This window comes from Salvelinus alpinus, chromosome 1, assembly GCF_045679555.1.
Source record: "Salvelinus alpinus chromosome 1, SLU_Salpinus.1, whole genome shotgun sequence".
Lineage (NCBI taxonomy): Eukaryota > Metazoa > Chordata > Actinopteri > Salmoniformes > Salmonidae > Salvelinus > Salvelinus alpinus.
The window spans coordinates 13,571,238-13,587,660 of record NC_092086.1 but is presented as its reverse complement, the minus strand read 5'-3'; the positions used below and the strand labels follow the sequence as shown (position 1 = coordinate 13,587,660).

At 44.5% G+C, this 16,423-nt stretch overlaps 1 protein-coding gene across 1 annotated transcript in view; it reads right to left on the bottom strand.

Moving 5' to 3' along the window:
- The window catches only part of LOC139570063 (xylosyltransferase 1-like), a 52,782-nt gene that overhangs the window by 28,037 nt on the left and 8,322 nt on the right, over positions 1-16,423 (bottom strand). Inside the window, exons 2-3 of the mRNA XM_071391550.1 lie at positions 14,257-14,854; positions 5,666-5,838 (exon numbers count right to left, since the gene is read on the bottom strand). Coding sequence (XP_071247651.1) covers positions 5,666-5,838; positions 14,257-14,854 — 771 coding nt within the window. The remainder of the gene's footprint in view (positions 1-5,665; positions 5,839-14,256; positions 14,855-16,423) is intronic.

The window sequence follows — 16,423 nt, the reverse complement described above, 5'->3', positions numbered from 1 at the left end:
TTCTCGTGGTCTGAGAGTGCTTTAGGTGCCTTTTGGCAAATTCCAAGCGGGCTGTCATGTGCCTTTTACTGAGGAGTGGCTTCCATCTGGCCACTCTACCATAAAGGCCTGATTGGTGGAGTGCTGCAGAGATGGTTGTCCTTCTGGAAGGTTCTCCCATCTCCACAGAGGAATTCTGGAGCTCTGTCAGAGCGACCATTGGGTCCTTGGTCACCTCCCTGACCAAGGCCCTTCTCCCCCGATTGCTCAGTTTGTCCAGGCAGCCAGCTCTAGGAATTTTGTATTTGTATTTTATTTAACCTTTATTTAACTAGGCAAGTCAGTTAAGAACACATTTTTATTTACAATGACGTCCTACACCAGCCAAACCCAGACGACGATGGGTCAATTGTGCGCCGCCCTATTGGGCTCCCAATCACGGACGGTTGTGATACAGCCTGGATTTGAACCAGGGTGTCTGTAGTGACGCCTCGAGCACTGAGATGCAGTGCCTTAGACCGCTGCCCCAAACTTCTTCCATTTAAGAATGATGGAGGCCACTGTGTTCTGACATGCACTGGCCACTGTGGGACCTTATATAGACAGGTGTGTGCCTTTCCAAATCATGTCCAATCAATTGAATTTACCACAGGTGGACTCCAATCAAGTTGTAGAAACATCTCAAGGATGATCAATGGAAACAGGATGCACCTGAACTCAAATTCAAGTCTCATAGCAAAGGGTCTGAAGACTTTTTTTGTTAATAAATTTACAAAGATTTCTTAAAACCTGTTTTTGCTTTGTCATTATAGAGTATTGTATGTAAACGGATGAGGAAAACAATAAATTGAATCAATATTAGAATAATCCATGTGTAAAAAGTGAGGGTGTCTGAAAACTTTACGAATGCACTGTATATAATAGTAGTGTGAGGTATGGCAGATGGTCTGTAGTAGTCTACATGTACAGTGGGGAGAACAAGTATTTGATACACTGACAATTTTGCAGGTTTTCCTACTTACAAAGCATGTAGAGGTCTGTAATTTTTATCATACGTACACTTCAACTGTGAGAGAAGGAATCTAAAACAAAAATCCAGAAAATCACATTGTATGATTTTTAATTAATTAATTTGCATTTTATTGCATGACATAAGTATTTGATACATCAGAAAAGCAGAACTGAATATTTGGTACAGAAACCTTAGTTTGCAATTACAGAGATCATACGTTTCCTGTAGTTCTTGACCAGGTTTGCACACACTGCAGCAGGGATTTTGGCCCACTCCTCCATACAGACCTTCTCCAGATCCTTCAGGTTTCGGGGCTGTCGCTGGGCAATACGGACTTTCGGCTCCCTCCAAAGATTTTCTATTGGGTTCAGGTCTGGAGACTGGCTAGGCCACTCCAGGACCTTGAGATGCTTCTTACGGAGCCACTCCTTAGTTGCCCTGGCTGTGTGTTTCGGGTCGTTGTCATGCTGGAAGACCCAGCCACGACCCATCTTCAATGCTCTTACTGAGGGAAGGAGGTTGTTGGTCAAGATCTCGCGATACATGGCCCCATCCATCCTCCCTTCAATACGGTGCAGTCGTCCTGTCCCCTTTGCAGAAAAGCATCCCCAAAGAATGATGTTTCCACCTCCATGCTTCACGGTTGGGATGGTGTTCTTGGGGTTGTACTCATCCTTCTATTCCTCCAAACACGGCGAGTGGAGTTTAGAGCAAAAAGCTCAATTTTTGTCTCATCAGACCACATGACCTTCTCCCATTCCTCCTCTGGATCATCCAGATGGTCATTGGCAAACTTCAGACGGGCCTGGACATGCGCTGGCTTGAGCAGGGGGACCTTGCGTGCGCTGCAGGATTTTAATCCATGACGGCGTAGTGTGTTACTAATGGTTTTCTTTGAGACTGTGGTCCCAGCTCTCTTCAGGTCATTGACCAGGTCCTGCCGTGTAGTTCTGGGCTGATCCCTCACATTCCTCATGATCATTGATGCCCCACGAGGTGAGATCTTGCATGGAGCCCCAGACCGAGGGTGATTGACCGTCATCTTGAACTTCTTCCATTTTCTAATAATTGTGCCAACAGTTGTTGCCTTCTCACCAAGCTGCTTGGCTATTGTCCTGTAGCCCATCCCAGCCTTGTACAGGTCTACAATTTATCCCTGATGTCCTTACACAGCTCTCTGGTCTTGGCCATTGTGGAGAGGTTGGAGTCTGTTTGATTGAGTGTGTGGACAGGTGTCTTTTATACAGGTAACGAGCTCAAACAGGTGCAGTTAATACAGGTAATGAGTGGAGAACAGGAGGGCTTCTTAAAGAAAAACTAACAGGTCTGTGAGAGCCGGAATTCTTACTGGTTGGTAGGTGATCAAATACTTATGTCATGCAATAAAATGCAAATTAATTACTTAAAAATCATACAATGTGATTTTCTGGATTTTTGTTTTAGATTCCGTCTCTCACAGTTGAAGTGTACCTATGATAAAAATGACAGACCTCTACATGCTTTGTAAGTAGGAAAACCTGCAAAATCGGCAGTGTATCAAATACTTGTTCTCCCCACTGTATATAATAGTAGTGTGAGGTATGGCAGATGGTCTGTAGTAGTCTACATGTATATAGTAGTAGTGTGAGGTATGGTAGATGGTCTGTAGTAGTCTACATGTATATGCTTCTACACCTTCTACACCTGCATTACTAGCTGTTTGGGGTTTTAGGCTGGGTGTCTGTACAGCACTTCGAGATATTAGCTGATGTACGAAGGGCTATATAAAATAAAATTGATTGATTGATATATAATAGTAGTGTGAGGTGTGGTAGATGACCTTACCAGGTCTACATGTATATAGTAGTAGTGTGAGGTGTGGTAGATGACCTTACCTGGTCTACATGTATATAGTAGTAGTGTGAGGTATGGTAGATGACCTTACCTGGTCTACATGTATATAGTAGTAGTGTGAGGTGTGGTAGATGGTCTGTAGTAGTCTACATGTATATAATAGTAGTGTGAGGTATGGTAGATGACCTTACCTGGTCTACATGTATATAGTAGTAGTGTGAGGTGTGGTAGATGGTCTGTAGTAGTCTACATGTATATAGTAGTAGTGTGAGGTATGGTAGATGACCTTACCTGGTCTACATGTATATAATAGTAGTGTGAGGTATGGCAGATGGTCTGTAGTAGTCTACATGTATATAATAGTAGTGTGAGGTATGGTAGATGGTCTGTAGTAGTCTACATGTATATAGTAATAGTGTGAGGTATGGCAGATGGTCTGTAGTAGTCTACATGTATATAATAGTAGTGTGAGGTATGGTAGATGGTCTGTAGTAGTCTACATGTATATAATAGTAGTGTGAGGTATGGTAGATGGTCTGTAGTAGTCTACATGTATATAGTAGTAGTGTGAGGTATGGTAGATGGTCTGTAGTAGTGTACATGTATATAATAGTAGTGTGAGGTATGGTAGATGGTCTGTAGTAGTCTACATGTATATAATAGTAGTGTGAGGTGTGGTAGATGGTCTGTAGTAGTCTACATGTATATAATAGTAGTGTGAGGTATGGTAGATGACCTTACCTGGTCTACATGTATATAGTAGTAGTGTGAGGTGTGGTAGATGGTCTGTAGTAGTCTACATGTATATAATAGTAGTGTGAGGTATGGTAGATGACCTTACCTGGTCTACATGTATATAGTAGTAGTGTGAGGTGTGGTAGATGGTCTGTAGTAGTCTACATGTATATAGTAGTAGTGTGAGGTATGGTAGATGACCTTACCTGGTCTACATGTATATAATAGTAGTGTGAGGTATGGCAGATGGTCTGTAGTAGTCTACATGTATATAATAGTAGTGTGAGGTATGGTAGATGGTCTGTAGTAGTCTACATGTATATAGTAATAGTGTGAGGTATGGCAGATGGTCTGTAGTAGTCTACATGTATATAATAGTAGTGTGAGGTATGGTAGATGGTCTGTAGTAGTCTACATGTATATAATAGTAGTGTGAGGTATGGTAGATGGTCTGTAGTAGTCTACATGTATATAGTAGTAGTGTGAGGTATGGTAGATGGTCTGTAGTAGTGTACATGTATATAATAGTAGTGTGAGGTATGGTAGATGGTCTGTAGTAGTCTACATGTATATAATAGTAGTGTGAGGTGTGGTAGATGGTCTGTAGTAGTTTACATGTATATAATAGTAGTGTGAGGTATGGTAGATGACCTTACCTGGTCTACATGTATATAGTAGTAGTGTGAGGTGTGGTAGATGGTCTGTAGTAGTCTACATGTATATAATAGTAGTGTGAGGTATGGTAGATGGTCTGTAGCAGTCTACATGTATATAATAGTAGTGTGAGGTATGGTAGATGGTCTGTAGTAGTCTACATGTATATAATAGTAGTGTGAGGTATGGTAGATGGTCTGTAGTAGTCTACATGTATATAAAAGTAGTGTGAGGTGTGGTAGATGGTCTGTAGTAGTCTACATGTATATAATAGTAGTGTGAGGTATGGTAGATGGTCTGTAGTAGTCTACATGTATATAGTAATAGTGTGAGGTATGGCAGATGGTCTGTAGTAGTCTACATGTATATAATAGTAGTGTGAGGTATGGCAGATGGTCTGTAGTAGTCTACATGTATATAATAGTAGTGTGATTTATGGTAGATGGTCTGTAGTAGTCTACATGTATATAATAGTAGTGTGAGGTATGGTAGATGGTCTGTAGTAGTCTACATGTATATAATAGTAGTGTGAGGTATGGTAGATGGTCTGTAGTAGTCTACATGTATATAGTAATAGTGTGAGGTATGGCAGATGGTCTGTAGTAGTCTACATGTATATAATAGTAGTGTGAGGTATGGTAGATGGTCTGTAGTAGTCTACATGTATATAATAGTAGTGTGAGGTGTGGTAGATGGTCTGTAGTAGTCTACATGTATATAATAGTAGTGTGAGGTATGGTAGATGACCTTACCTGGTCTACATGTATATAGTAGTAGTGTGAGGTGTGGTAGATGGTCTGTAGTAGTCTACATGTATATAATAGTAGTGTGAGGTATGGTAGATGGTCTGTAGCAGTCTACATGTATATAATAGTAGTGTGAGGTATGGTAGATGGTCTGTAGTAGTCTACATGTATATAATAGTAGTGTGAGGTATGGTAGATGGTCTGTAGTAGTCTACATGTATATAAAAGTAGTGTGAGGTGTGGTAGATGGTCTGTAGTAGTCTACATGTATATAATAGTAGTGTGAGGTATGGTAGATGACCTTACCTGGTCTACATGTATATAGTAGTAGTGTGAGGTGTGGTAGATGACCTTACCTGGTCTACATGTATATAGTAGTAGTGTGAGGTATGGTAGATGACCTTACCTGGTCTACATGTATATAGTAGTAGTGTGAGGTATGGTAGATGACCTTACCTGGTCTACATGTATATAGTAGTAGTGTGAGGTGTGGTAGATGGTCTGTAGTAGTCTACATGTATATAATAGTAGTGTGAGGTATGGTAGATGACCTTACCTGGTCTACATGTATATAGTAGTAGTGTGAGGTGTGGTAGATGGTCTGTAGTAGTCTACATGTATATAGTAGTAGTGTGGGGTGTGGTAGATGACCTTACCAGGTCTACATGTATATAGTAGTAGTGTGAGGTATGGTAGATGGCCTTACCTGGTCTACATGTATATAGTAGTAGTGTGAGGTGTGGTAGATGGCCTTGAACAGGCGTTGGAACTGCCGAGACGCTCTGCCATGGACCACCAAGACGAAGACCACGCGAACAGGCACAGCAGGGGCAGTCTGCTCTGAGCCCTCATCCCACTGTACATTCACATTGGCCTTACCTGGAGACACACACACACACACACACACACACACACACACACACACACACACACACACACACACACACACACACACACACACACACACACACACACACACACACACACACACACACACACACACAGGGCAGGTAGGAAGAAGACAGGGGTAACTTTATTACTAAAGAATTCTGTGTTAAATAGTAGAGTGCACAAATAGAACGTTTTATAGAAAGTGTCATTTCTATAGTTGTGTATGCATTAAATGCCAGGATGTTATACTCATTTAGGCTTTTCATCTAGTGGGAATTCACTGCACAGTATTAAGGACAGAGAATCGTTTCCAGACCCCCGTATGTTTGACAACAACAGCTGATAATCAGAATAGGGGGATGGGCTGTACCAAAATGATCCAATGGCGGGGGACAACCCAACTGGGCATTAGATGATGACTTCTCAGTATGGAGGAGAAGTATGTTGATGTTTAGATGGTGACTTCTCAGTATGGAGGAGAAGTATGTTGATGTTTAGATGGTGACTTCTCAGTATGTTGATGTTTAGATGGGGACTTCTCAGTATGTTGATGTTTAGATGGTGACTTCTCAGTATGTTGATGTTTAGATGGTGACTTCTCAGTATGTTGATGTTTAGATGGTGACTTCTCAGTATGTTGATGTTTAGATGGTGACTTCTCAGTATGTTGATGTTTAGATGGTGACTTCTCAGTATGTTGATGTTTAGATGGTGACTTCTCAGTATGGAGGAGAAGTATGTTGATGTTTAGATGGTGACTTCTCAGTATGTTGATGTGTAGATGGTGACTTCTCAGTATGTTGATGTTTAGATGGTGACTTCTCAGTATGTTCATGTTTAGATGGTGACTTCTCAGTATGTTCATGTTTAGATGGTGACTTCTCAGTATGGAGGAGAAGTATGTTGATGTTTAGATGGTGACTTCTCAGTATGGAGAGGTAGTATGTTGATGTTTAGATGGTGACTTCTCAGTATGGAGAGGTAGTATGTTGATGTTTAAGATGGTGACTTCTCAGTATGTTGATGTTTAGATGGTGACTTCTCAGTATGTTGATGTTTAGATGGTGACTTCTCAGTATGTTGATGTTTAGATGGTGACTTCTCAGTATGTTGATGTTTAGATGGTGACTTCTCAGTATGTTGATGTTTAGATGGTGACTTCTCAGTATGTTCATGTTTAGATGGGGACTTCTCAGTATGTTGATGTTTAGATGGGGACTTCTCAGTATGTTGATGTTTAGATGGTGACTTCTCAGTATGTTCATGTTTAGATGGGGACTTCTCAGTATGTTGATGTTTAGATGGGGACTTCTCAGTATGTTCATGTTTAGATGGTGACTTCTCAGTATGTTGATGTTTAGATGGAGGAGAAGTATGTTGATGTTTAGATGGTGACTTCTCAGTATGTTGATGTTTAAGATGGTGACTTCTCAGTATGTTGATGTTTAGATGGTGACTTCTCAGTATGTTGATGTTTAGATGGTGACTTCTCAGTATGTTGATGTTTAGATGGTGACTTCTCAGTATGTTGATGTTTAGATGGTGACTTCTCAGTATGTTGATGTTTAGATGGTGACTTCTCAGTATGTTGATGTTTAGATGGTGACTTCTCAGTATGTTGATGTTTAGATGGTGACTTCTCAGTATGGAGGAGAAGTATGTTGATGTTTAGATGGTGACTTCTCAGTATGTTGATGTGTAGATGGTGACTTCTCAGTATGTTGATGTTTAGATGGTGACTTCTCAGTATGTTCATGTTTAGATGGTGACTTCTCAGTATGTTGATGTTTAGATGGTGACTTCTCAGTATGTTGATGTTTAGATGGTGACTTCTCAGTATGTTCATGTTTAGATGGTGACTTCTCAGTATGTTCATGTTTAGATGGTGACTTCTCAGTATGGAGGAGAAGTATGTTGATGTTTAGATGGTGACTTCTCAGTATGGAGAGGTAGTATGTTGATGTTTAGATGGTGACTTCTCAGTATGGAGAGGTAGTATGTTGATGTTTAGATGGTGACTTCTCAGTATGGAGGGGTAGTATGTTGATGTTTAGATGGTGACTTCTCAGTATGGAGAGGTAGTATGTTGATGTTTAGATGGTGACTTCTCAGTATGGAGAGGTAGTATGTTGATGTTTAGATGGTGACTTCTCAGTATGGAGAGGTAGTATGTTGATGTTTAGATGGTGACTTCTCAGTATGGAGGAGAAGTATGTTGATTTTTGTTGCAAACGTTTTTACTAAACTCTCACTCCTTTCCACTCTTCCTTCCTTCAGTCGTCCATCCACCCTTCCATTACTCCCCCCCACACACACACGCACACACACACACACACACACACACACACACACACACACACACACACACACACACACACACACACACACACACACACACATACACACACACGCTTGCACACACACAAACACACACACACACACACACACACATGCACGCATACACACACACACACACACACACACACACACACACGCACGAGTGTGCACACACACACACACACTCTCCCTCTCTACCATTGGTGGTAGGTGTAAGGTCTACCCTGTGTGTATAAATATCCCTCTCTCCCAGCACACCACGCGTCCCTGTCTAGGCCCCTCTCTGACGCACGCAGGCAAGGCCTTACAGGGGAGCTACACTGGGGCGTTGTGAAAACAGTAGGTTTTTAACTTCCTGCTACACTGGGGCGTTGTGAAAACAGTAGGTTTTTAACTTCCTGCTACACTAGAGCGTTGTGAAAACAGTAGGTTTTTAACTTCCTGCTACACTGGGACGTTGTGAAAACAGTAGGTTTTTAACTTCCTGCTACACTGGGGCGTTGTGAAAACAGTAGGTTTTTAACTTCCTGCTACACTAGAGCGTTGTGAAAACAGTAGGTTTTTAACTTCCTGCTACACTGGGGCGTTGTGAAAACAGTAGGTTTTTAACTTCCTGCTACACTGGGGCGTTGTGAAAACAGTAGGATTTTAACTTCCTGCTACACTGGGGCGTTGTGAAAACAGTAGGTTTTTACCTTCCTGCTACACTGGGGCGTTGTGAAAACAGTAGGTTTTTACCTTCCTGCTACACTGGGGCGTTGTGGAAACAGTAGGTTTTTAACTTCCTGCTACACTGGGGCGTTGTGAAAACAGTAGGTTTTTACCTTCCTGCTACACTGGGGCGTTGTGAAAACAGTAGGTTTTTACCTTCCTAGGTTTTTACCTGCCCACTACTACAGGGCAGTAGTGGGCTCCCGAGTGGCGCAGCGGTCTAAGGCACTGCATCTCAGTGCAAGAGGCGTCACTACAGTCCCTGGTTCTAATCTGCATTGTTGAATACAGGCTCGTAAGTAAGCATTTCAGGGTAAAGTCTACACCTGTTGTATTTGGCACATATGACAAATACTATTTTATTTGAGGTTTTTACCTTCCTGCTACGCTGGACATTTAGCTTTAGCCCTAGGACAACCCAGCCAGCCAACACTATTCAGCCAACTAGCCAGCCAGCCAATACCGTCACGATCTTCATCAAAAAGTTTATCAACGACGTCGTCCCCACAGTGACCATAGATACGTATCAAAGGCCATGGATTACAGGCAGTATCCGTGCTAAAGGCTAGAGCTAGCACTTTGAAGGAAAAATGACATGGACATTGACTCTTATAAGAAAGCCTGCTACGACCTCTGACGAGCCATCAAATATCCTACTACACCAGCTTTCGAAGCTCGTCGGATGTGGCAGGTTTTGCAGACTACTACAGACTACAAAGGGAAATCCAATCGTGATTTGCCCAATGACACAAACCTCCCAGACTAGCTTAAGGCCTTCTATGCTCGCTTCGAGGCAAACAACACTGAGCCAGGCATGAGAGCCCCTGCTGTCCCGGACAACTGTGTGATCTCGCTCTCCGTAGCCGATGTGAATAAGACTTTTAAACAGGTTAACACTCGCAAGGCCGCTGGATCAGACAGAATACCAGGGCGTGTTCTCAGAGCATACGCAGATCAGCTGGCAAGTGTCTTCACAGCCATTTTCAACATTCCTTAGTCCCAGTCTGTAATCCCAACATGTTTCAAGCAGACCAACATTGTCCCTGTTCCTAAAAACTCAAAGGTAACCTGCCTAAATAACTATTGTCCCGTAGCACACCCTGGACCCACTCCAATTCACATACCGCCCCAACAGATCCACAGATGACGCTATCTCTATTGCACTCTACACTGCTCTCTCCCACCTAGACAAGAGGAATACCTATGTGAGAATGCTTTTCATTGACTACAGCTCAGCGTTCAACACCATAGTCCCCTCGAAGCTCATCACCAAGCTCGGGACCCTGGGACTGAACACCTCCCTCTGCAACTGGATCCTGGACTTTCTGACGAGCCGCCCCCAGGTGGTGAGGGTAGGTAACAACACATCTGCCACGATGACCCTCAACATGTGGGCCCCTCAGGGGTGTGTGCTTAGTACCCTCCTGTACTCTCTCTTCACCCACAACTGTGTGGTAACGCACAACTCCAACACCATTATCAAGTTTGCTGACACAACGGTGGTAGGCCTGATCACCGACGACGATGAGACAGCCTACAGGGAGGATGTCAGAGACCTGGAGCTGATCGAGGACTAAAGGAAATGGAGGGGCGAGCACACACCCATCCACATCAACGGGGCAGTAGTGGGCTCCCGAGTGGCGCAGCGGTCTAAGGCACTGCATCTCAGTGCAAGAGGCGTCACTACAGTCCCTGGTTCTAATCTGCATTGTTGAATAAGGGCTCGTAAGTAAGTATTTCAGGGTAAAGTCTACACCTGTTGTATTTGGCACATATGACAAATACTATTTTATTTGAGGTTTTTACCTTCCTGCTATTCTGGACATTTAACTTTAGCCCTAGGACAACCCAGCCAACTAGCCAGCCAGCCAACACTAGTCACCCAGGCAGCCAGCCAGCACTAGTCAGCCAACTAGCCAGCCAGCCAACACTAGTCACCCAGGCAGCCAGCCAGCACTAGTCACCCAGGCAGCCAGCCAGCACTAGTCAGCCAACTAGCCAGCCAGCCAACACTAGTCACCCAGGCAGCCAGCCAAAACCAGCCAGCCAGCACCATCCAGTCATTCTAAAGCTATAGATATCCTCTCCTCTCCCTTACTGCATCATCAAAGAGACGTATAATCATATAAATTAAACGCAGAATCTAAACCTTAAACTTTCTGGGCGGTTGGATGACAAAGTCTATCTTTAGTCAAGCTCTGCCCCCCCCCACAGGCTTTACTCAGCACTTCTCTATCTAACTCCTGTACTAACTAGTGTGTAATTACACTGGCTTGGCGTGGGCACTGCCCTATAGTGAGAAGAGTAGTATACTCTGCAGCTCAAATGGCACCCTATGCCCTATATAGTGCACTACTTTTTTTTACCAGAGTGTAGTATAAAGTGAACAAGGTGGTGTTTGGGACACAGCCATAGAGCAGTGCATGTGGTGGAATGTTCCCTAAATAGATCAGGCACTGGCAAGGTAACCTCCCTGTGGAGTTCTAGACGGAACCCTCGGGAGAGCCCTGACTTCTGTCTCCAGGGTGACAAGTACTCTTTCCCTCCCTCTGTCTTTCTCTTCCCTCTGGGGATGGCGAGGTGACAAGGAGAAAAGACAAGGAGAGGATACAAGGAGAGGTGACAAGGGGAGGAGACAAGGGGAGGAGACACGGCGAGGAGACTAAGCAAGGAGGAAAGGATAGGTGACAAGGAGGGGAGACAAGGAGAGGTGACAAGGGGAGGAGACAAGGGTAGGAGACATGGAGAGGAGACATGGAGAGGAGACAAGGAGAGGAGACACGGCAAGGAGACAAGGATAGGTGACAAGGAGACAAGGTTAGGTGACAAGGAGAGGTGACAAGGGGAGGAGACAAAGATATATGACAAGGATAGGAGACAAGGAGAGGAGACAAGGTAAGGAAACAAGTACAACTGTGGCGGTCATGTAATTCTGGATGAGGGTAATTGTCCAGCCAAATGACTGTGGCGGTCATGTAATTCTGGATGAGGGTAATTGTCCAGCCAAATGACTGTGGTCTCTGTCCTAACCGTTCAAATAGCAACAAAAAAGTAATAACATGTAGCCATTTTTAGACGCACATTTTCTCCTTTCCTCCTCCACTCCTGACCGCATGTGCTGACATAGAAATAGAATGAATAGAGTGAGAGGTTCCAAGCCCGTTCTATTCATTATGTTACAGGGCTGTGACGGTCACGGTACTTTGGATGATGGTGATTGGCCAGCCAAATGACCGCGGTCGCTGTAATAACCGTTTGAAATAGCATTTATTTCTTATATTTACACTGACCAGAAATATAAATATAAAGGAAAGTGTTTCATGAGCTGAAGTAAAAGATCCCAGAAACATCCCATTTCTCTCAAATTTTGTGCAAAAATTGAAAGACAGAGGGAGGGAAAGAGTCCTTGTCACCGTGGAGACAAAAGTCAGGACTCTCCCGAGGGTTCCGTTTATGCTGTTCTGTGAAGGGAGTAGTACACAGTGTTGTACGAGATCTTCAGTTTCTTGGCAATTTCTCTCATGGAATAGCCTTCATTTCTCAGAACAAGAATAGACTGACGAGTTTCAGAAGAAAGTTATTTGTTTCTGGACATTTTGAGCCTGTAATCGAACCCACAAATACTGATGCTCCAGATACATAATAATTGCAACATAATTGCAACAAATCAATATAATTGCAAAAGGGTTTTCTAATGATCAATTAGCCTTTTAAAATGATAAACTTGGATTAGCTAACACAACGTGCCATTGGAAAACACGCCTGTGTAGATATTCCATTAAAAATCTGCTGTTTCTAGCTACAATAGTCATTTACATCATTTTTAAAAAGTCAGTTAAGAACAAATTCTTATTTACAATGACGGCCTAGAAACAGTGGATTAACTGCCTTGTTCAGGGGTAGAATGACAGATTTTTACCTTGTCAGCTCGGGGATTTGATCTAGCAACCTTTCGATTACTGGCCCAACGCACTAGGCTACCTGCCGCCCCATGTACAACATTAACAATGTCTACACTGTATTTCTGATCAATTTGATGTTATTTTAATGGACAAGAAAAAGCTTTTCTTTCAAAAACAACGACATTTCTAAGTGGGAGGAATACAATACACTCCCTTGTATGCGGTAGAAATCACACTATTGTCAGAGCACCTCCTCGAAGAATATGAATTAGGCTGTTTGAGAAGGTTTGATTCCTAAGCAACCTGCCTACACATTGTTGGAAGAACAATACACCGATTTAGCTGCTGTAGTAGGTCAAAGCTTTGTGCTGGAAAACCTTAGTAGTGCATGGATGAAGTACGCATTGTGAATTTCCTTTCTTTTTCGGGTTCAGACCAAAGCCTACTTCTCACTTAAAAGAATATAGATACACTGACTGTACAAAATATTAGGAACACCTCTCTAATATTGAGTTGCACCCCCGTTTGCCTTCAGAACAGCCTCAATTTGTCGGGGCATGGACTCTACAAGGTGTTGAAAGCGTTCCACAGGGATGCTGGCCCATGTGGACTCCAATGCTTCCCACAGTGGTGTCCAGTTGGCTGGATGTCCTTTCTGTGGTGGACCATTCTTGGTAAACAGAGGAAACTGTTGAGCGTGAAAAACCCAGCTGTGTTGCAGTTCTTGACACAAACTGGTGTACATGGCACCTACTACCATACCCTGTTCAAAATCACTTAAATATTTTGTCTTGCCCATTTACCCTCTGAATGGCACACAGACACAATCCATGTCTCAATTGTCTCAAGGCTTAAAAATCCTTCTTCAACCTGTCTCATCTACACTGATTGAAGTGGATTTAACAAGTAACATCAATAAGGGATCATAGCTTTGACCTGGATTCATTACTAATGTTTTGTCCACTCAGTGTATATCCGCTCTGTAAATGGTACATTCCCCCTGTAATCAGCCTCTACTCCAGAGTTGTATGTTTTATGTTTATTGCTCTGATATTGTCTATTCTGTTTGACGTCTGTGTTCTGTTTGTCTATTGTCTATTACTGGCAGCACCTTCTCACTAAGCCAGCACCTTGTCACCAAGGCAGCACCTTCTCACTGAGGCAGCACCTTCTCACTAAGCCAGCACCTTGTCACCAAGGCAGCACCTTCTCACCGAGGCAGCACCTTCTCACCGAGGCAGCACCTTCTCACCGAGGCAGCCACTTCTCACCAAGGCAGCCCCTTCTCACTAAGGCAGCACCTTCTCACTGAGGCAGCACCTTCTCACTGAGGCACATTCCCGGTGTACTTGGGGAATAGGTGATTATGATACAGTGCACTAGTTTTCACCAGGAGCCGTAGGTCTCTACATAGGTAATATGGTTCCATTTGGGATGCATTCACTATGAGACTCACCTTCTATGGTGCAGTATCGAGGGACGGTCTCCGGCATCAGTGTCCTCTCCTTGTGTCTGCAGTACACCTCAGCTATCTGCTGACGACACTCCCTGGTCTTGGCTCTCGACAGAGCCGAGATGGCCTCCTTCCCACTGATCTCACACTGGTGCTTCTCCCTCCGCTGCCCCAGCACAGGAGCCGCAGTCACCGACTTCCTGGGTTGGTGATGTCGCTGATGCTGATTGGATGTTTTGATGGAGGGAGAGGGGGAAGGTCTAGCGGGTTTAGTGGACAGCTGGGAGTGTGGTTTGGGTCGTTTGTGTGCGTGGCTATCTTTAAGTCCCGCTCCTCTGGGCTGCTGTGGAGGAAGAGGGTACTGCTGAATTACTTCGTTGACCTCATTGGGCAAGGCCTTTCCCAGAATGCCTTGCCTTAGGGCCTTGTCCGGTTTGTGTTTGGCGGCATTTCCTGCCATGCGCTGGCGCTGAGACAGTGACCGCGCCCCGAGGTTGCTGTTGCTGTCAACAACAGTGTCAAAGTCTTTGGGAACCGAGTTCTCATTGTTGTTACTATCCAGGAGGACTTTCTCCTTGGGACGCCAGGAGTGGTAGCCCTCCTGGAGGGGAGAGAGAGAGGAGGAGAGGGAGAGAGGGGGGAGGGAGAGGGGAGAGAGGGAGTACGGGGAGGGAGAGGGGGGAGGGAGAGGGGAGAGAGGGGAGAGGGGGGAGGGAGAGGGGAGAGAGGGGAGAGGGGGGAGGGAGAGGGGAGAGAGGGAGTACGGGGAGGGAGAGGGGGGGGAGAGGGGAGAGAGGGGAGAGGGGGGAGGGAGAGGGGAGAGAGGGGAGGGAGGGAGAGAGGAGAGAGAGGAGGAGAGGGAGAGAGGGGGGAGGGAGAGGGGAGAGAGGGAGTACGGGGAGGGAGAGGGGGGAGGGAGAGGGGAGAGAGGGGAGAGAGGGGAGGGAGAGAGAGAGTCAGTCAGTGTAACAATAGGAAAAGAGAGTATACTGAGTTCTGTAGGAAAGAGACACAGAGAGAATGAGTACTGCACACTGCCCTATCCCATCTGGACAAGAGGAATACCTATGTAAGAATGCTGTTCATTGACTACAGCTCAGCATTCAACACCATAGTACTCTCTAAACTCATCATTAAGCTTGAGGCCCTGGGTCTCAACCCCGCCCTGTGCAATTGGGTTCTGGACTTCCTGACGGGCCGCCCCCAGGTGGTGAAGGTAGGAAACAACATCTCCACTTTGCTGATCCTCAACACTGGGGTCCCATAAGGGTGCGTGCTCAGCCCCCTCCTCTACGCCCTGTTCACCCATGACTGCGTGGCCATGCACGCCTCCAACTGTGAGGGGTTCAGATCACAGACAGGCAATAATATTAAAATGTATTTAGATAAAGAATAAAAAAACTGTAGAAAATAAAAAACAGCAAATCAACAGTAAATAATTAAATGTTCTGTTTTTCTGACTGGCTGGCAGGCAGGCTGTCTGTCTGCCTGCTTGGCTGTCTGTCTGGCTATCTGACTGCCCTTGTGTGTGTATCTGTGTCATGTGATCAAGCATGGGGAACGCTGTCACTCATAAGATATGTCTGGGACTCTGACACAGGGGTTACAGTGTGTGTGTGAGGAGGGAGAGCGTCAGCAGCAGTGCTATATGACCTGGTCCTGGTATGCCATGTACACAGACCAGCCCTTTCCAGGAATATCAATCTAGTTCTGTACTTAGGAATGAAAGGTTCCCTCTGCCCACAAATATACATGCATTTTTTTTATTTTACCTTTATTTAACTAGGCAAGTTAGTTAAGAACAAATTCTTATTTTCAATGACAGCCTACCGGGAACAGTGGGTTAACTGCCTTGTTCAGGGGCAGAACGACAGATTTTTACCTTGTCAGCTCGGGGATTCGATCTCGCAACCTTTCGGTTTACAAGTCCAACGCTCTAACCACTAGGCTACCTGCCGCCCCAATGCAGCATACAGACACAGTATAGACAGTCTTCAGAATACTGTACAGACACGTCCACACACACACAGGGCTGTGTGAGTCTCGTCTAGGCAGGTTATTTCTGGTGGTACTAGAAAAGAGATCCGGTCCAACATTCTGATAAACTATCTCTACTGCTGTGCCACCTGCTACAATCATATCACACACACACACACATGGACCCCCTTTC